The sequence below is a fragment of the Botryllus schlosseri genome, chromosome 7 (genome assembly GCF_051294905.1).
Source record: "Botryllus schlosseri isolate E-star chromosome 7, Bs_hap1, whole genome shotgun sequence".
In the NCBI taxonomy this organism is placed as follows: Eukaryota; Metazoa; Chordata; class Ascidiacea; order Stolidobranchia; family Styelidae; genus Botryllus; species Botryllus schlosseri.
The window spans coordinates 5,613,942-5,629,371 of record NC_137242.1 but is presented as its reverse complement, the minus strand read 5'-3'; the positions used below and the strand labels follow the sequence as shown (position 1 = coordinate 5,629,371).

Below are 15,430 nucleotides of genomic sequence, written 5' to 3'. Positions count from 1 at the left end.
AACCCTCTATTTCAGTGAAGTGATAGCCTATATCAATGTGCACGATACGGAGCGACGACTCGGGCCACATAATGCCACAATGCTGAAGTACATATTGACGTTTTAAACGTCGCTAAATGTATCAACTGGGACAATCAAATGATATAATAATCCTATAAAATCAATATCTTCCTTCGCTTTGCCAACAATTTCAACGAGGACTTGCAGGGAAATATAAGCTTACGCCTTAACGGTCTATAGGCCTGACCGGACAATGTATTCGGCGTCTAAGTATTTCCACGTTGATATTGACCAGAGTGTAAAACGGGTCACTATATACTTGCGACCGATATTACCGTATTAACAAATTATACAGCAGTATAGCCAATAGCACAATCGCACGGATTTTGTTTTTATGATACAGTAAACATATTATGTCAAGATTGACCCCGCACGCTTGCTAGATTTTTTACATCAGACAACGATATCAATTCTATTGATTGGTTGAATAAGTATCATTCACTAACTACATCTAGTGCATTTCGCTCTTATTGCTGCGTCATTGAGGGTCAAGCTCCCAGCAGAGAGTCGCCAAATATTCACAAACGGAAAGCTGGATATTTCGAGCAAACTTGTAACAAAGCAAGTAAAATTTTTGAGATTGTCAAAGGTGGATGCTCGTTTAGTGTTGATTTTTTATGCTGCCATGGCCGCGCATAGAGTGCATAGTGTTATAATAAATTAACAATTGTAATATATGAAAATGGTTCACAGTGCAGAACCTCCCAAGGTTCGTTTGTGAACGTGAACCTCTAAATTTCCGAGGTTCACACACAGAACGCGAACGTGAACCTCACGTTCACACCATCACTAGTTTCCAACCTTCTGACCATTCACGGACGCATTTCGACTACTCATGAAGCATACGGCCGCATTCCGGGGCATAGTCGTAATGAACTAGCTGGACAGCTAATGCCCATATTAGGATGTCTATGTTCATATCTGGTGAGCTCCGGACTTATCTATTCAAATATATAGTCTTGTTATACGCACCGAAATCGCGAGTATAGTCACTGTTCAATGTTCATGTTATGGGTCTGCTCTGTACATTGTCGCGAGAAGCGATAAAAATTGTTCTTATTTATTAATGAATTTCGTGATTAATAGTGGTAGTTTTACATATTACTATCAAACATTTATCATTTCTCAGCCCATACGGATGTGATATTGCTATAAAATATTTATCCTTCCTCAGCCCGTGTGATCAGATTCACCGGTTGAGTTGATGGATGGGGTGTTTTCAAAATTTTAAGGCAAGATATATATGATGATTGATGATGCATCTTCGGTTGGGCCATTTGTTATTAGTCACTTTGTTGCATACTGTAATTTCTTGATCTCCCATCAGTATTGTCGGTATAGAGAGGAGTGCACGATTCCGGGTTTGTATTTTTATATGAGGCGCATCATTTTCCTCTGCTGTTCGAATCTGTAATGTGAGGCTCTAATTGCAAAGGGCCATACTATATTAAAATCGAAAATTGAAGTCCTATTGAATCGCGCATGACGCGAAAAAAATTTCAAGATTTATTAAAATCTAGCGATAAATCGGGAGTCCATTCGTAAATTCAAATTGTATGTCGACGCCCGTCAACAGATACTAATTGAATTACGTGTCCACGGCTGCAAAAATTTCGTTCTACGGCCGCGGGTTGTCCACCCCTGAAATAGGGATATAATATGTAGCCTATTTCCAAGTAGGCCTTATTTGACGGACCTTGCAGACTGGCATTCCATACACATTGTGAAAATGTGATTCACTATTGTAATATTCACGAAAAATTCATATTTTTGAATATTTTAATAAAAATATTGTTGTGCTTGGCATAATTTGGCGATATAATGAGTTATAGGCAGTTAGACACCATGCGAGAAATCAAATGCATCATGTCATCGTAAAAGCTGTCGCGTTGTAATGTCGCAGCTAGCGGACATTTGACATGTGATAGAATTCAGGTTTTTGGAGTGGTTTTAGAGGGAATGTTAAGTTCTCATATCCGAAATAAGATAGTTTCCAGTTTAAATATTGACGAATACTTGAAAATAGAAAATGTCGACGCGGGCCGCGTGTTTGTGACCACTGTTTTGGATAATCAGCAGAGTTTTCGACACTGCTTTATTACAAAAATAAGAGAGATTAATCCCGGGATCGGGATTGCTTCAAATCCCGGGATCCCGGGATCGGGATTTCCCTGGATCCCAACGTTAGTGTGAACGCGAACCTTTTTGAAAGGTACTGTGTGAACGCCAACGCGAACCTATGACGTCACGTGACGTCGTATTGCTAATTCCAACCCTACACTTGAGTACAGTAATGAATTACATGCTGACTTTTTAAACGTCACTAAATATATCAACCGAAACAATCAAATGCTCTAATAATCCCATAAAATCAATATCTTCCGTCGCTTTACCAACAATTTCGACGAGGATTTGCAAGGGAATATCAGCTTACGCGTTAACGGTCCAGGCCAGGCCGGACAATGTAATCGGCATCTGACTATTGATATATTGATATTGAGCAGGGTGTAAAACAGATTTCTATACTTGCCACCGATATTACCCCATAAGCAAGCTATACAGTAGCCAACACCCCACCGCACGGATTTGGTCTTTATGACACAGCAAACATATCAAATCAAGACGGATCTAGTACGCCTTCTAGATATTTACATTAGAAGACGATGTATTCTTATATCAATTTCATTGATTCGTTGAATAAGCATCATTCGCTGACTACCTAGTACCTACATGCTGTGTATTTTGTTCACGCTATTGTGTGATAGGGGGTCAAGCTCGCTAAATATTCACAAACGGAAAGCTGAATATTTCGAGCAAACTTTTGTAACAAAGCAAGTAAAATGTTTGAGATTGGCAAGGTTCATGCTCGTTTAGTGTTGCTTTTTTACGCTGCCAGCGTCATGCATACAGTGGTTCGAAGCTGAAATGCAAAGAATGTCAACCAAAGATGTTAGAAAATGACGTGGAAAATTGTAAGATGTGATAAAGGTTCACAGTGCAGAATCCACCAAGGCTCGTTGGTGTACGTGAACCTCTAAATTTCTGAGGTTCACACACAGAATGGGAACGTGAACCTCACTTTCACTGTTCACACCATCCCTGGATGTATCACTTTAGCTTAGTTTGTTCCACTGACGAGACGAATGGTACCGTACAGCTTTAATTTGCGTATTAGGTTACTAATATGTTAAGTCTCTCAGCATATTTGGTATGATAGCAATTCTGATTAAGTAAAACGATTTTGACGACCAGAACAAAATACTTCGAGACAGCCCGCTTGCACTTCTGACCAGTATAGGCTGCGAACAGGAGACTGTGAATAATGGTCGTTAGGTGGCGTAATAATGCAGTAGGTAAATCGAACCATTACCATCTTGCAAATGAGCGATTGCTTCAAGCGGCTATCATACCACGATTTGGCCTTCATTTTAAATGCGCTATTTTAGGGTGATTTCCATTCGTTAGTCAACTTGTTGACTCATTGATTACCAAGTTGTTTCTATGAATTAGGGATTTGTTGAGAAATAAACAGCAGTTGCATGCCATACTCAAAGTCCAAAGGTCGTATTTTGTCAAATACACATAGCAGATATAGAAGTGCTGAAGGGGGCACTTCTCTTTAAAAGTGATTTTTTTAGGTGTTCACGTTTGTAGTCATGAATTCCTAAAGGTAGCTACGAGCCCCATAATTCATACATTACTGGAAAGGGCAGGAAATTTCCTTTCCAAATATGGTCTTTATGTTGTACCATGAGCATGTACCCCACCGGTACACTTACTCAAAAAAACATGAAAATATTGAACACGCGTAATAAAAATCCTAAAAACTCAAAAGTCTGTCAAGATTTTCCTTCAAATATTGTTGTAGTAATAGTACAGTTATATATCTACAAAATAATGGAGGTATTTTCAAAAAAAGGTTTTCTAACAAAATTTATGAAATTTTTGTCAGCGAACCCTAAATTTTCATTTTTTTCAAAATTCTTTCCCCTGTAAAAATTTTTATGGACAAAACTTTGAGAAAAGGCTCCATTATTTCATTATACATACCCTAACCATCATTTGTGCAAAATTTCAGATGAATCGGACAAGCAGGTGCCGAGCAGATACAATTTTTGTGCAGAAAAAGTATATTTTGAAAAAAACGCGTTTAAAAAAATAATACTACAATAACTGCGAAAAACCAGGATATGAACACTGATCATGACATCAATGGCCACATTAGTTGATTTGCATCATACATTGAACCATATATAACACAACCTGAGCATTAATAGCTGCCAGGCACATAGCCTGATGTGTCTAAGGACTCTTGAACTCTTTGAATTTTTCACAGCGAGAGAGCGTCGAGATGCAGTCTGTCTTTTTTTTTCGCTTCAAACCAGTTCCATTTTTGTGAACGTGTTCACTGGCAAGTTTAGGCTTTCAAGAACACTCAAGTATACTCTGCATCCAATATTCCAGTCATAGCTACAGCACGTTTTACTGCCATAGTTTATAAGTACCTTCTCTTCAGGCACCTTGGCCCTATTGTCGCAACGAATGACTCATTTTGGGTTTTGGTGAATCCACCAATGCATCTTTCCATTTCAAAGATTCTTCTAAAATTCTAAATTTGCTTGATCGACTCATTCTAGGCATATTGATAGCTAGAAATGAAAACCAATCCAAGACAGTTATCAAAAAACAATACATACTATCCAATATTGTCAGTCAGCAGTCAATGAATGAAAAAGATGAAATAGGACAACACACAACCTCCATCTGGACCATTTCCTTAGTACTGAATCAATGAAGCAGCCAAGTATATGAAAGCAGACACGCTAGAACACTTATTGATAAGCAAACAATAAATACTACCCAATATTGTCAGTTATCAGTCAACAAATCAAAAAAATAATGAAAAAAAACAGCCTCAACTCGCCCGCTTACTGAATCTGTGAAGCAGCCAAGTTTATGAAGGCAGACTGGCTAGAACTATACTAGAACACTCATTTCGAGCTCTACAGCATAGATCTCACCAGATGGCGCTATTTCGCCCAGCAAAGGTGAACGATGGATTAGAATGAACAAGACTGCAGCAAAAATTGGGCTGTAATTCTTTTTTTTTAATGAAATGGTCCCCAAAAGAAACTAATTTTGGATAAGAAGGAGTTGGAATATCATAAAAAGAATGACATATTTGGGAAGAGCGTGAAATTTCCGTTCTAGATCGATGAAGAAAAAAAACACAAAAAAATTATTTCTAAAGAGAAGTGCCCCCTGAAGTTGATGCACGAAACTTTGTCAATCAGTATAAACACTCCACAGCCATAAACGCATGTATGAAATGTAATATGATATAAAATTAAGATTATCCCAAATATCAGGATATGTTCGCGATTTTGCATGACTGTGCACTGTGCAGTATGCATACCGCATTCGTTTATTATAATCTCGATTTGTAAAATGTTTCGCTGCGACTGTTGAGCTCCTTCAAATACCCTTCGTATTCCTTCTCAAGCAGATCTTTCAGAATTGACCTTCGCACTGTCACAAATACGTTCTTTGCGGTCATCATCTGGCGATTAATTTCGACCTGGTCGGATTTAAACCTGCAAAGATATATCCGAATGAACCGGTTGTTATGCGTACTAGTTGAATGCAAATTATTCACGCGGAACGCAAAGGAAATATGACCTCGTTCTGTGTACGTACGATTCCACGTATGCCTGCATATGTTTTAACGGGAGGCAAGCCGTAGCAAAACATTTCACAGTAATCGGGGATTATGACAGATGAAAAGATATACAACAGGTGCATTTTGTACAGCGTATTTGCGTTGTGTGCCTTTGTGCGTTGCTGCACTGTAGATAGTATTCGTACCCTAGCTTTCAAGTCTCTTGTTGTATCGATTAAGTTCGTTCATCATTCAGTGTGAGGAGACTGTCTTCAATAATACTAATACTCGAACACTCTAATACCGGCATAGGGACTCAATGAGCAGCCTCCACACAATCTTCAGATTCTCATCTCTAAAAATTTGATCAAATGCTCGATGTATCTCAGTTGCACCTACATCGCTAGCGAGGGTTCTACTAACATTAGGGTTACCATACGTCCTCCTTTTTCGGGTTTTTGAAATTGTTCTTCGAGGACGCCTAAATGTCCTCCTTTTTGGCAATTCGTCCTTCTTTACAGCTTTTTGAGCTAAGTTGGTGGACAGATTCGAGTATAAATGGGCATGAATGACGCTAAACAGGAAATTCGTGGTTCGAACGTAAGTGACGACTGTTTTTTAGTCAGCCAAGAGAGAATGTGAAAGAAAAACTGTATTTAGCGACTCGAGCCGTAAAGTTAACCTTTTTTTTAGTCAACCAACCATAAAGTTGGGAAAAATTTACCATTTTTTCCGCATTTTACTCCGCAATTCTAAGTCTGAAAATCTTGAACAAGTGTCCTCCTTTCCCGATTCCAAAATATGGTAACTCTAACTAACATCTGTTTTCGAACAAATATCTTGAAATGAAAGTACGACACGAATGATTTTATCCTAGATTACCAATCAATTTTTAGAAGCCGGATCTTGGTCACGGAACTTTGCGCGCTGTATCTTCGTAGCGATGTGGGCGCACATGTCTGATGTTGAACGGTCATGACCTCGCATTGTGTTTCCCTGCAATCTCAACTTTTACCCTTTGCCCGAGCGTCGGTTAGATATAAGACCAGTTTTCTTAACGGGGCTCAGAATCCTCACCGACCCAAAAAGTTATAACCTGACAAACTATCATTAGCGCACCGCACACAACAGAAATCGCCGCATAATGCATCCCGTAGCTATAGGTCGATAATTTTTGCAAGCAAGAAGTTGTGTTGCTCCTTCGAGCATTATTATTTTGTCCTGACCGCAATGTGACCCCATGATATTTTTAGGTTTCTACGCCTGTCAAGTGTAACTTACGCTCGTAAATTGCGTTGTGTCTGCGTAGCTTGTTACAAACTTGCGGTTTCACCTCACCTCCTTATCATACTCGACTCTTCCAGTGACTCCGACCACGCCGCTCTGTGGTTAGTTGCTATTTCTTGTTCGATTACTTTCAGTCTGTTCGCCAGCACGCGATCGTTGATCGAACGTTCACGCTCGATATTTTTCATCTTCGGAGGGAACCCTTTCGAATTGCCGGAGTCGTTCCCGAACGGATAGCTCATTTTCAAGATTCTTTCGCAGCGCGGCCCTGATTCAGGATGCAGTGCTTTGAAGGATAAAATGTAACAATATTTGTATATTCGGTCGCAGTGTGACGACATAAAAGAGCACGTGTTTCCTGTGAAATTGGCAGGATCTCTGCGACATTATTTATTCCGTAATGTTATGCTACGTCGCGGAAATCGACATCCCGACAGCTTAGTGATCAGCAACAATTATCTTTTAACATCTAATTTCACAAAGCCCGCTGATATTTAATTAATTAGATTACGTGTGTTAAATAATTCTATTTTTGACTTTGAGTTGGTTAGCACATCATATACTTTACACACCTGTTAGATATCATTTTGTACTATCCAAAGAGCAACATTTATCAATGCAGATACCGAACCCGCGATTGCATCGGGATGAGTAGAGATACAGGAAACAATTTACCTAAACGACTTTTTTACTATGTATATCACATTAGTTTACCCGTATTAGCTATCACTCGGCCTAGCCAGAAATGAAAATCTGATCGAATTTTCGGCGATTTAACGCAGCGGCTATGCTGTTCGGTATTGATCGTGGATAGATGTCGGAGACTTTCGCGTCATTTTCGAACAATATCGATTTTTCACGATACCCGCAATATTTAATATCGGCCATTGTTGTAAAAATAGGTATCTAATTATCATCGTTATTTCAAATTACTAATCAATCAAACTTCAGGAATTCTTTATGGGCATTAAATGGAAATTATCGGGGAGAAAATAGCGGATGTTACATGGCAATTAAGGTGCGAATACGAGTCGCGAATACGTGTCTTCTGTCTACTGTCTACCGAAAATCTGAAATATGTGACGTAACATCGAACTCATTACATTAATCCATCATCCGTGAACGTTCAATGTCATCCTTTCCTGATACTGAGATTTAGGAAGCTACACCATCGGTCATATGTATAGTCTGAGATATGACGTTCAATAGTTGTCCAGGTTGGTTAAAGGCAGCAACGCTATGATATAGGGATCCGTTGTCCCTTTGATGGATTTACCTACATCGCTATCGCGACATATTAACATGATGATACATTTAAAATCAAAATGCTTTAATACACAGATGTTTATTAGGGATAATCATATTTTGTTGTTGTTTTGTTTAGCCCTGACCACCCCTATATGTAGATAACATCTGAAATTACAATATTTCTTTCCTTTTTATGCATGTACTGTGTGCGACGAAGAATGACCGACGGTATACTATGGGCTACCTGCAGCAAATAAATATTTTCACTTGGAAAATCGCCGAGAGGCGTCCATGCAAGTCAGGCTTAGCTGCATTAGCAGCAATTTATTGACTTTTGCATAATTATCCTCAACGTTATCTATTGAGCGGTCATCTTCCGTTAGGACCGGATTTGCAAAATCAAGCATAATGATGCAAAATGTGTCACGATATTAATTTTTGTGAGATCACTGTAGCCGCCATGCATCGGTATCGCAAATCGATTGGTTTCGTTGATTTTACAGTTGCACGTGCCAAATCATAGAATTTGACTAGTCGCATGTCATGTCTAGCTCAATGTATCGGCAAAGAGATTCGTAAACAACATAGATCTTTAATTTCAACATCACCTCTGACGTATCCATGGGGAATGGCTCCCCCGCCTCCCTAAAGGGCGTCAAAATGTACTCGACCGGTGTTGGTTCATCTGTCACCATGCGTTCATTACGGCAGAATAAATTCATCACTTTACGTCATTGCGGACCAAATTTCACTCCGTGATTCTTAGTTTACTGAACGTGTATGATGTCGCTTCTACTACACCGACTGCGGGGTTCAATATCTCATACTACCGCTATTTTAGCGCAAGAAAACTGCACGATCGTGCTATAGCTATATGGTCTTTCGAAAATAATCAAGCCACTGTGTCATATTACACGATTTAAAAAAATGTTGTTATGATAAATATAGTCCTTCGACTTATAACATGCCCTATACAAGTGTTGGGTGTTTTTCAAATAACTGGACATATCATACATATTCCGCAGTGCAATTCTCTCATTTTTGTGCCCGAACCGTAAAAAAGAGGTGTTGAATGCCTGTATATGACGAAAGTCGCGTCATATAGGTATATGTGGCTCAGGAGTCGCGAGTAGGAACTATAGCCATAAACTGATTTTTTACCTACTGATTTTGATGCATCTTTCACGTCAAATTTCAGAAGTATAAACCGGTGTCTGAACACTGAATACCGATCATATAAATTCTAGTTGGTACATTTTAGCTATCGGCCTCTAGGCTACCTGTATCCCTTGTAAGATCTATTTGTTCTTCTCACATCCCAGATAAAACTGTCTACCGCTAAATATGTATTCTAGTTGCCAAAATATCGTTTACATTAGTGAAGATTATTTTATTCAAAGTTTAAAAAGTTACTGCGGAAATTTAGAAAACAAGTAGGGAAGTACAATTTTCAACCAGATAACAAAACGTTAACTTGTTTTTCCAGAAAGTTATAAATTGACCAAACAAACACCATCGAAATAGTAACTTATATGAGGAGAAATTCACGAAACATGGAACAATCGATGGCATTGCAGAACAACATATGAATACACACTATCACAATTGAAATATTAAAAAATTGAAATATGATCATATCGTTTGTAAAAATGGTGCTTGAGACTTCAGGTTGCATAGAAGTTCACAGTATTGAAAGAAATTAATAAAATAAGAAAATCCTATTCGTTGCTAGTCTTTAAACTCCCGGTCCGTCTGCCCCAGTGCAGTAACTGGCTCTACATATGTTGCAAGTTTTTTGAAATCCTATAATAGTAACATGAAATAAGTTAGTAGAATTTGAAACTTTTGACCGGTCTATGCTTGTACTTACTTCTGGGAACTCTGGAGCATTTCCCCTTGTATTTCGTTTTTCCGTTCTTTTTCGTAACTACCTGACAAAAGACTTGCTTGCAGATTTCTTCCAGTGTGATATCCAATTTACTGGCGGTAGTTGTTTCAGAAACGGCGGTCGTGGTAGTTTCTGACTGTTGCTTTTCGTCTAAAATTCAGTTTTAGACTATATTCAACTGTATTGACGAAATATCATAGTAGCAATTGTCTTGCAACACGATATTGTGTCTTGTGTGGCGATTGAAGCTGCATTAAAATTATTTCATTCATTATTCAATTCATTAGTATTACTTATCTATTGTGTAATCTAATCTAATCTAATGTAACTGTAACTGAAAGTTTCGCAATTCTGAAATACACTCACCTTGAGCGTTGCACAATCCGATGAGAAGAGTGGCGGGCAAAACGATAGCCAATATACAAATAGCCTTCATTGTTGTAGAAGCAGATGTTCTAATTGTTGAATCAATTCAGGAGATCAGACGATGTTTCTATATGTCGTATACGTTTGGAGACGCCGAATAGTGGACTGATATCCAGCATGATCTTCGTCCACCTTATATACCAATTTCCCGAACGACTGATCTATTTTAATCCCCAATACATATTACCTCGGTAATGACACTCCGTCATTATAGATCCTGGGTGGAAACTAATTAAAATACCATCAGCTACTGAGAAAATATCCGGTACATTACATTTGCGGTACTGCATCGACAGACCGAGGGCTTACTCATAGAGAAACGGGCTGAGTCGCAAGACAAGAAACGAGGAGTGTTCCATGTCGCTATAAGGCCAATTACATGCATCGCATCACGCAATATCACGCGTAATATCTATATTTGGCATAATCTGCCTTCATATCGCGACAGAAATACAAACAATTCGCAAAGCCAGGTCGATATTTTTATCCATATATCTATATCAGGAGAACATCAGACGTGTTGCCTGAAGACATAACCATAAATATCGACCTGGCCGCGATACGAGCAAGGATCAAGACGCCGGGTTAGAAAGCGCGTTACTTCATTTATTTTTTAACGAATAGGACTATATGGCACATACGATATATATATCACAACTACGCAACCGCCTTACCGCCGATTGAGTTCGAACTGACTTTTCTCCGTATCTGTGAGGCAACCGCTAATGCAAATCAACTTTGCAATATGTTTCATCATCGATGAGCATCAGCATCTCGATATTTCCTAGGAAATCCCGACGCTTTCGATTCACATAAAATTGAGATGGTTTTCCTGTGCCCTCATAATTTCCAATACCTGATTGCGTCGGGCAGTAAAATTGATTGAAACCCCCACATTACTATTGATTTCAGTCGAATCCCGCGTACGTCTCGTATTAGAAAGTCATTTTTCTCGTGTGGTTGCTTTATATCAGGGGTTCTGAAACTGTTTTAAGGCCCACGAAAGGTGCATGAAAGTTGTAGCAGTTTTATTTAAAATTTTGTCACATTATCGTTAATAGCATAATACCTCCTAAAATAAAAATTAGTGCTGATGTTTTTAATCAGCGTTTCCACATTTTGCCGCATTCTATTGTTATGTATTTAGCACCGTGAAATCATAAGTTAAATCGACATATCTAATTTACTTATCTTCCAATTCCCGACTCAGGGGCTATTTGGGATGCGGATTACTGGCAACACAGGAACACACAAACGACACCACGGGGATCGCGACCCTCAGGTTTAAAAACACTCATCTAAACAAGCAAATATCAGTATACTCCGTCGATATTCATAGGCATTGCATTGTATATCATTCTTACATTCATGTCAGTGCGTCATCTCATGTGGTGGGGATTTAACCCGACAGTCATGCCTTTCGGATGAGCGCTATTTTTTCAATATGCCTCAACGCTTTATACCGCGGAGTTCTGAATAACTTCCCAATGATTAAGTTCACAAGCATTTCAAAAATTGCGGTGATTCGAATTGAAATTCTATCTGTGTGAGATGGGACGTGCGACTTCGGCGTGGATTGAAAAGTGAGCCTGTCGGTAAACCAACGCCACCAAAGTACGCTGTTTAAACAAACTTTGAGATTAGATTGAAATCTATTTTAGCGTCTTCAGAAATGTCTCGGGTAATCGGCCAAAAGTTCCTTAACGTGACGAAGGAAGTTCACCTAAATATGAAGTTTCCTATCTACACAGAAAATTATTGGCGCTAGCCACCGTGGGGCTGATTTCGATTTTGCTAAGTGCGTAAATTTCTGGAATTTATAACTATATAGCAGAATTTTATTGTATTATGGCACAAAGCAAACGGATGTGATCGAATCGAACGAAAAACATTTTTAGACCACGATTACTCTAATAAAATTCCGACATGCTTGTAAGCATCAAAACATGACAGGAAAATTGCAGGAGTAATGAATCCTAAGCTTTGTTGATAATAGGTCAATTTGCGGTCGCGTGTTGTAGATGCAAGGGGTCATCGCGTGTGATCTGTGCGAAAGCAGTTTCGAAACGCTTGACTCGTCGAACAAGTTGACACGGAAAGCAGACAGATATTTTTAAGCTTACCGCTGGCATATGCAATGAAGATCTGGCATTAAGAATTCCTATGCTGTGATGTTATTAAACATTTCTTTACCTTTTGAGTGCTCGTTATTTTTGAGATTTCTTGAAATGTTATCGTACCCCCCTGGCTGCAATGACATGCTATAGGTTAATAAAACTGTATTAATAGGAATTATTCTCAATTGATAACTTACGTGTTGAATGCGTGCATAACAAACAATATTGTAATCAGTATTGGGCGACCGTGGACACGTAATTCAATTAGTATGTGTTAGCGGCCGTCGACATTACAACTTACTTTACTAATCGACTCCCGAATTTTTGAGAGATTAAATTATTCTTGCAACTTTCTTTGCATTGCGCGCGATTCCATGCGACTTCATTTTGCGATTTTAATACAGTAGTGCCCTTTGCAATCTGAGCCCCAGAGTACAGATGCGAACAGCGGTGGGAAATGATGCACCCCGTATTGAAATACCAACTTGCTCCTCACGACATAAATTAGTTTTTGGTACGCTTGAGAGATTCCAATATATTACCACTATATCGACAATCCTGATGGAAAATCAAGAAACAACAGTATGCAATAAAGTGAATAATAACTATTTGCCCACCCAAAGATGCATTATCATTCATAACTTGCCCTAAATTTCGAAAACAATCCCTCCATCAACTCTACCGGGGAATCTGATAACATGGGCTGAGAATAGATCAATATTCGATAGTAATATGTGAAACTAATAATATTAATGACGAAATTCAATCGTGAATCTAAAAATAAATTTCGCCCCTGGTGCGACCATCACCACTCCCGGTAACTATTCATTACATGACCACCAGAGATATCGGTGCGTACAGTGATAAGATATGAAAAAGTTCGTTTGTTCGGATTTCACCGGAAATGGATATTGACAGTTTAACGGATATTTGGTGTCCGGTTAGTTCATTACGACTATGCCCGGGAATGCAGACGTAGGCTACATAAGTAATCGAAATGCGGCCTTGAATAGCAAAAGGGTTGGTCATCCCTGAGGTAATGGATTGGTATTACATTCGTTGTAAACCGTTTTAAGGTAATTCCCCGCATTGAACAGCTGATTCAGAACAGCTACACCTATACCTATACCAATTTCAAATGTTGTTATATTTTGTCCATTTTGTCAGACTGCTCATTGCTCTGACTCAAACTTGGACGTTCTTGTTCCTCAGAAAATGTCACGATTACTTATGCCTCACAATATAGATTTACTATATTGACCCCTTTTGTAACTGCCATTTGAATTTGTGCATTCATTTCATTGTATTTGGAGTTGGAGTCAAACGGTACACTCAAGATCGCTCGTTTAGTTAGAATAGACATATTGTATTTTAGTATAAGCGTTCCGAAAATAATGTGAACTATAATATTCATCTACTTCTACATGCATTGTTTCGATAATGTGAATAATAGTGGCGCTACTTAGAGAGCGAAGTTGGAATACTTACTCGATATATTGCATACGTGACAAAGAGTTTGTTATGTCTGTCAATCATTATTAAACCACCGCACTTCTTTTATTTTAAATATGAATCAGGTAGATTGAGGGGATTTTTCACAGGTCCTCATTACTTCTATCAGAAATCACCTCATTAATCACACAAGTCAGTGTTATAGGGACATTTCCATCAATTTATTTGGTTATGAGTACTGATGGAGGACCCTTGATGCTCTACATATGAATATCGACCAGCTACACTCAAGCAGTCGCGCACCGGGCTATGAATTACAAAAACACTACATATTTGTGAAGTGATTCGAACATCAGGGAATGCATATTCTCGGAAAACCGAACCCGCGAAACGAAGTCACTACCATGATCTAATAAGCAATTCCTCGTTTATTCCAATAAAATTTCAAATAAGCATAATGCTCCGACTGACCTCATAGTTTGCCAACAACATACCCTTCACATTGCAGTGATATTCACTCTTGCGTGACATGCCCCCAGTTTAAAACACGTTGTTTAAAAATATGTGTTATTCATACTTGGACAACTAAATAGTTCTAGTTGTATAATTAGTCTAATTGGAACGAAATGCCGAATGTATAATTCTAGTCTAATTTGTGCAATGTTTCTATGCTCTAATTTTAATTGCAATATAATATCTGGTATTCCTGGAATGGCTACATGAGAACTACATAGTGCAGGGCTCGCCAGCTCAAAGCGGGTCGCGGGCCACTTTTCAAATTACGTAGAGGCCGCGAGCCGCATGACTTCAATATCGATGTAAAATATAGGCCACACAGTTTAACAACCAGGTTTTTACGACATTACATCAGTTCAACGCTGTGCTCTCAGGCATAGTTGTTAAAGACATACAAATACAACAAAAATATCATGATCGTCAATTTTATTCTATTTTGAACTATGAGCTATACGCACGATGCCTAACAACACTTTTCAGCGACTAAAGAATCGACATTTTGGTTAGCTAGACATGGTATTTGCTTGAAAAGTATCTCCTAGTAAAGCTTGATCTTGCGGGAAGCAGCCCCAATTCGTTTTCTAAGCGTCCCAGTCTTGGCAGTGCCTGGGCCATAGCACGTCAAGAAAAAATGCCCTGTCATATCAGCTGTAGTTCTTCCTCCGTGAAATGCTATTACCATCGCCGAAGCCGTATATACTAGTGAGGTATACTGACGTTGGGCACTGGAGAATCGCATATTTTGAACAAGAACAACAATATTTTGAACTGAAATGA

At 38.8% G+C, this 15,430-nt stretch overlaps 2 protein-coding genes across 2 annotated transcripts; both read right to left on the bottom strand.

Annotated features, from left to right (window-relative positions):
• Nucleotides 1-5,373: 5,373 nt before the first annotated feature.
• On the bottom strand, nucleotides 5,374-7,305 carry LOC145443770 (uncharacterized). Its single transcript, XM_080321725.1, has 2 exons — nucleotides 7,058-7,305; nucleotides 5,374-5,654 (listed from the first exon to the last, which is right to left on the bottom strand). The coding sequence occupies exons 1-2, from the start codon at nucleotides 7,246-7,248 to the stop codon at nucleotides 5,489-5,491; spliced, it is 357 nt and encodes a 118-aa protein (XP_080177851.1). The 5' UTR covers nucleotides 7,249-7,305; the 3' UTR covers nucleotides 5,374-5,488.
• Nucleotides 7,306-9,623: 2,318 nt separating this feature from the next.
• Nucleotides 9,624-10,702, bottom strand: LOC145442238 (uncharacterized). Its single transcript, XM_080320139.1, has 3 exons — nucleotides 10,509-10,702; nucleotides 10,125-10,292; nucleotides 9,624-10,057 (listed from the first exon to the last, which is right to left on the bottom strand). The coding sequence occupies exons 1-3, from the start codon at nucleotides 10,576-10,578 to the stop codon at nucleotides 9,990-9,992; spliced, it is 306 nt and encodes a 101-aa protein (XP_080176265.1). The 5' UTR covers nucleotides 10,579-10,702; the 3' UTR covers nucleotides 9,624-9,989.
• Between the last annotated feature and the right edge of the window lie 4,728 nt (nucleotides 10,703-15,430).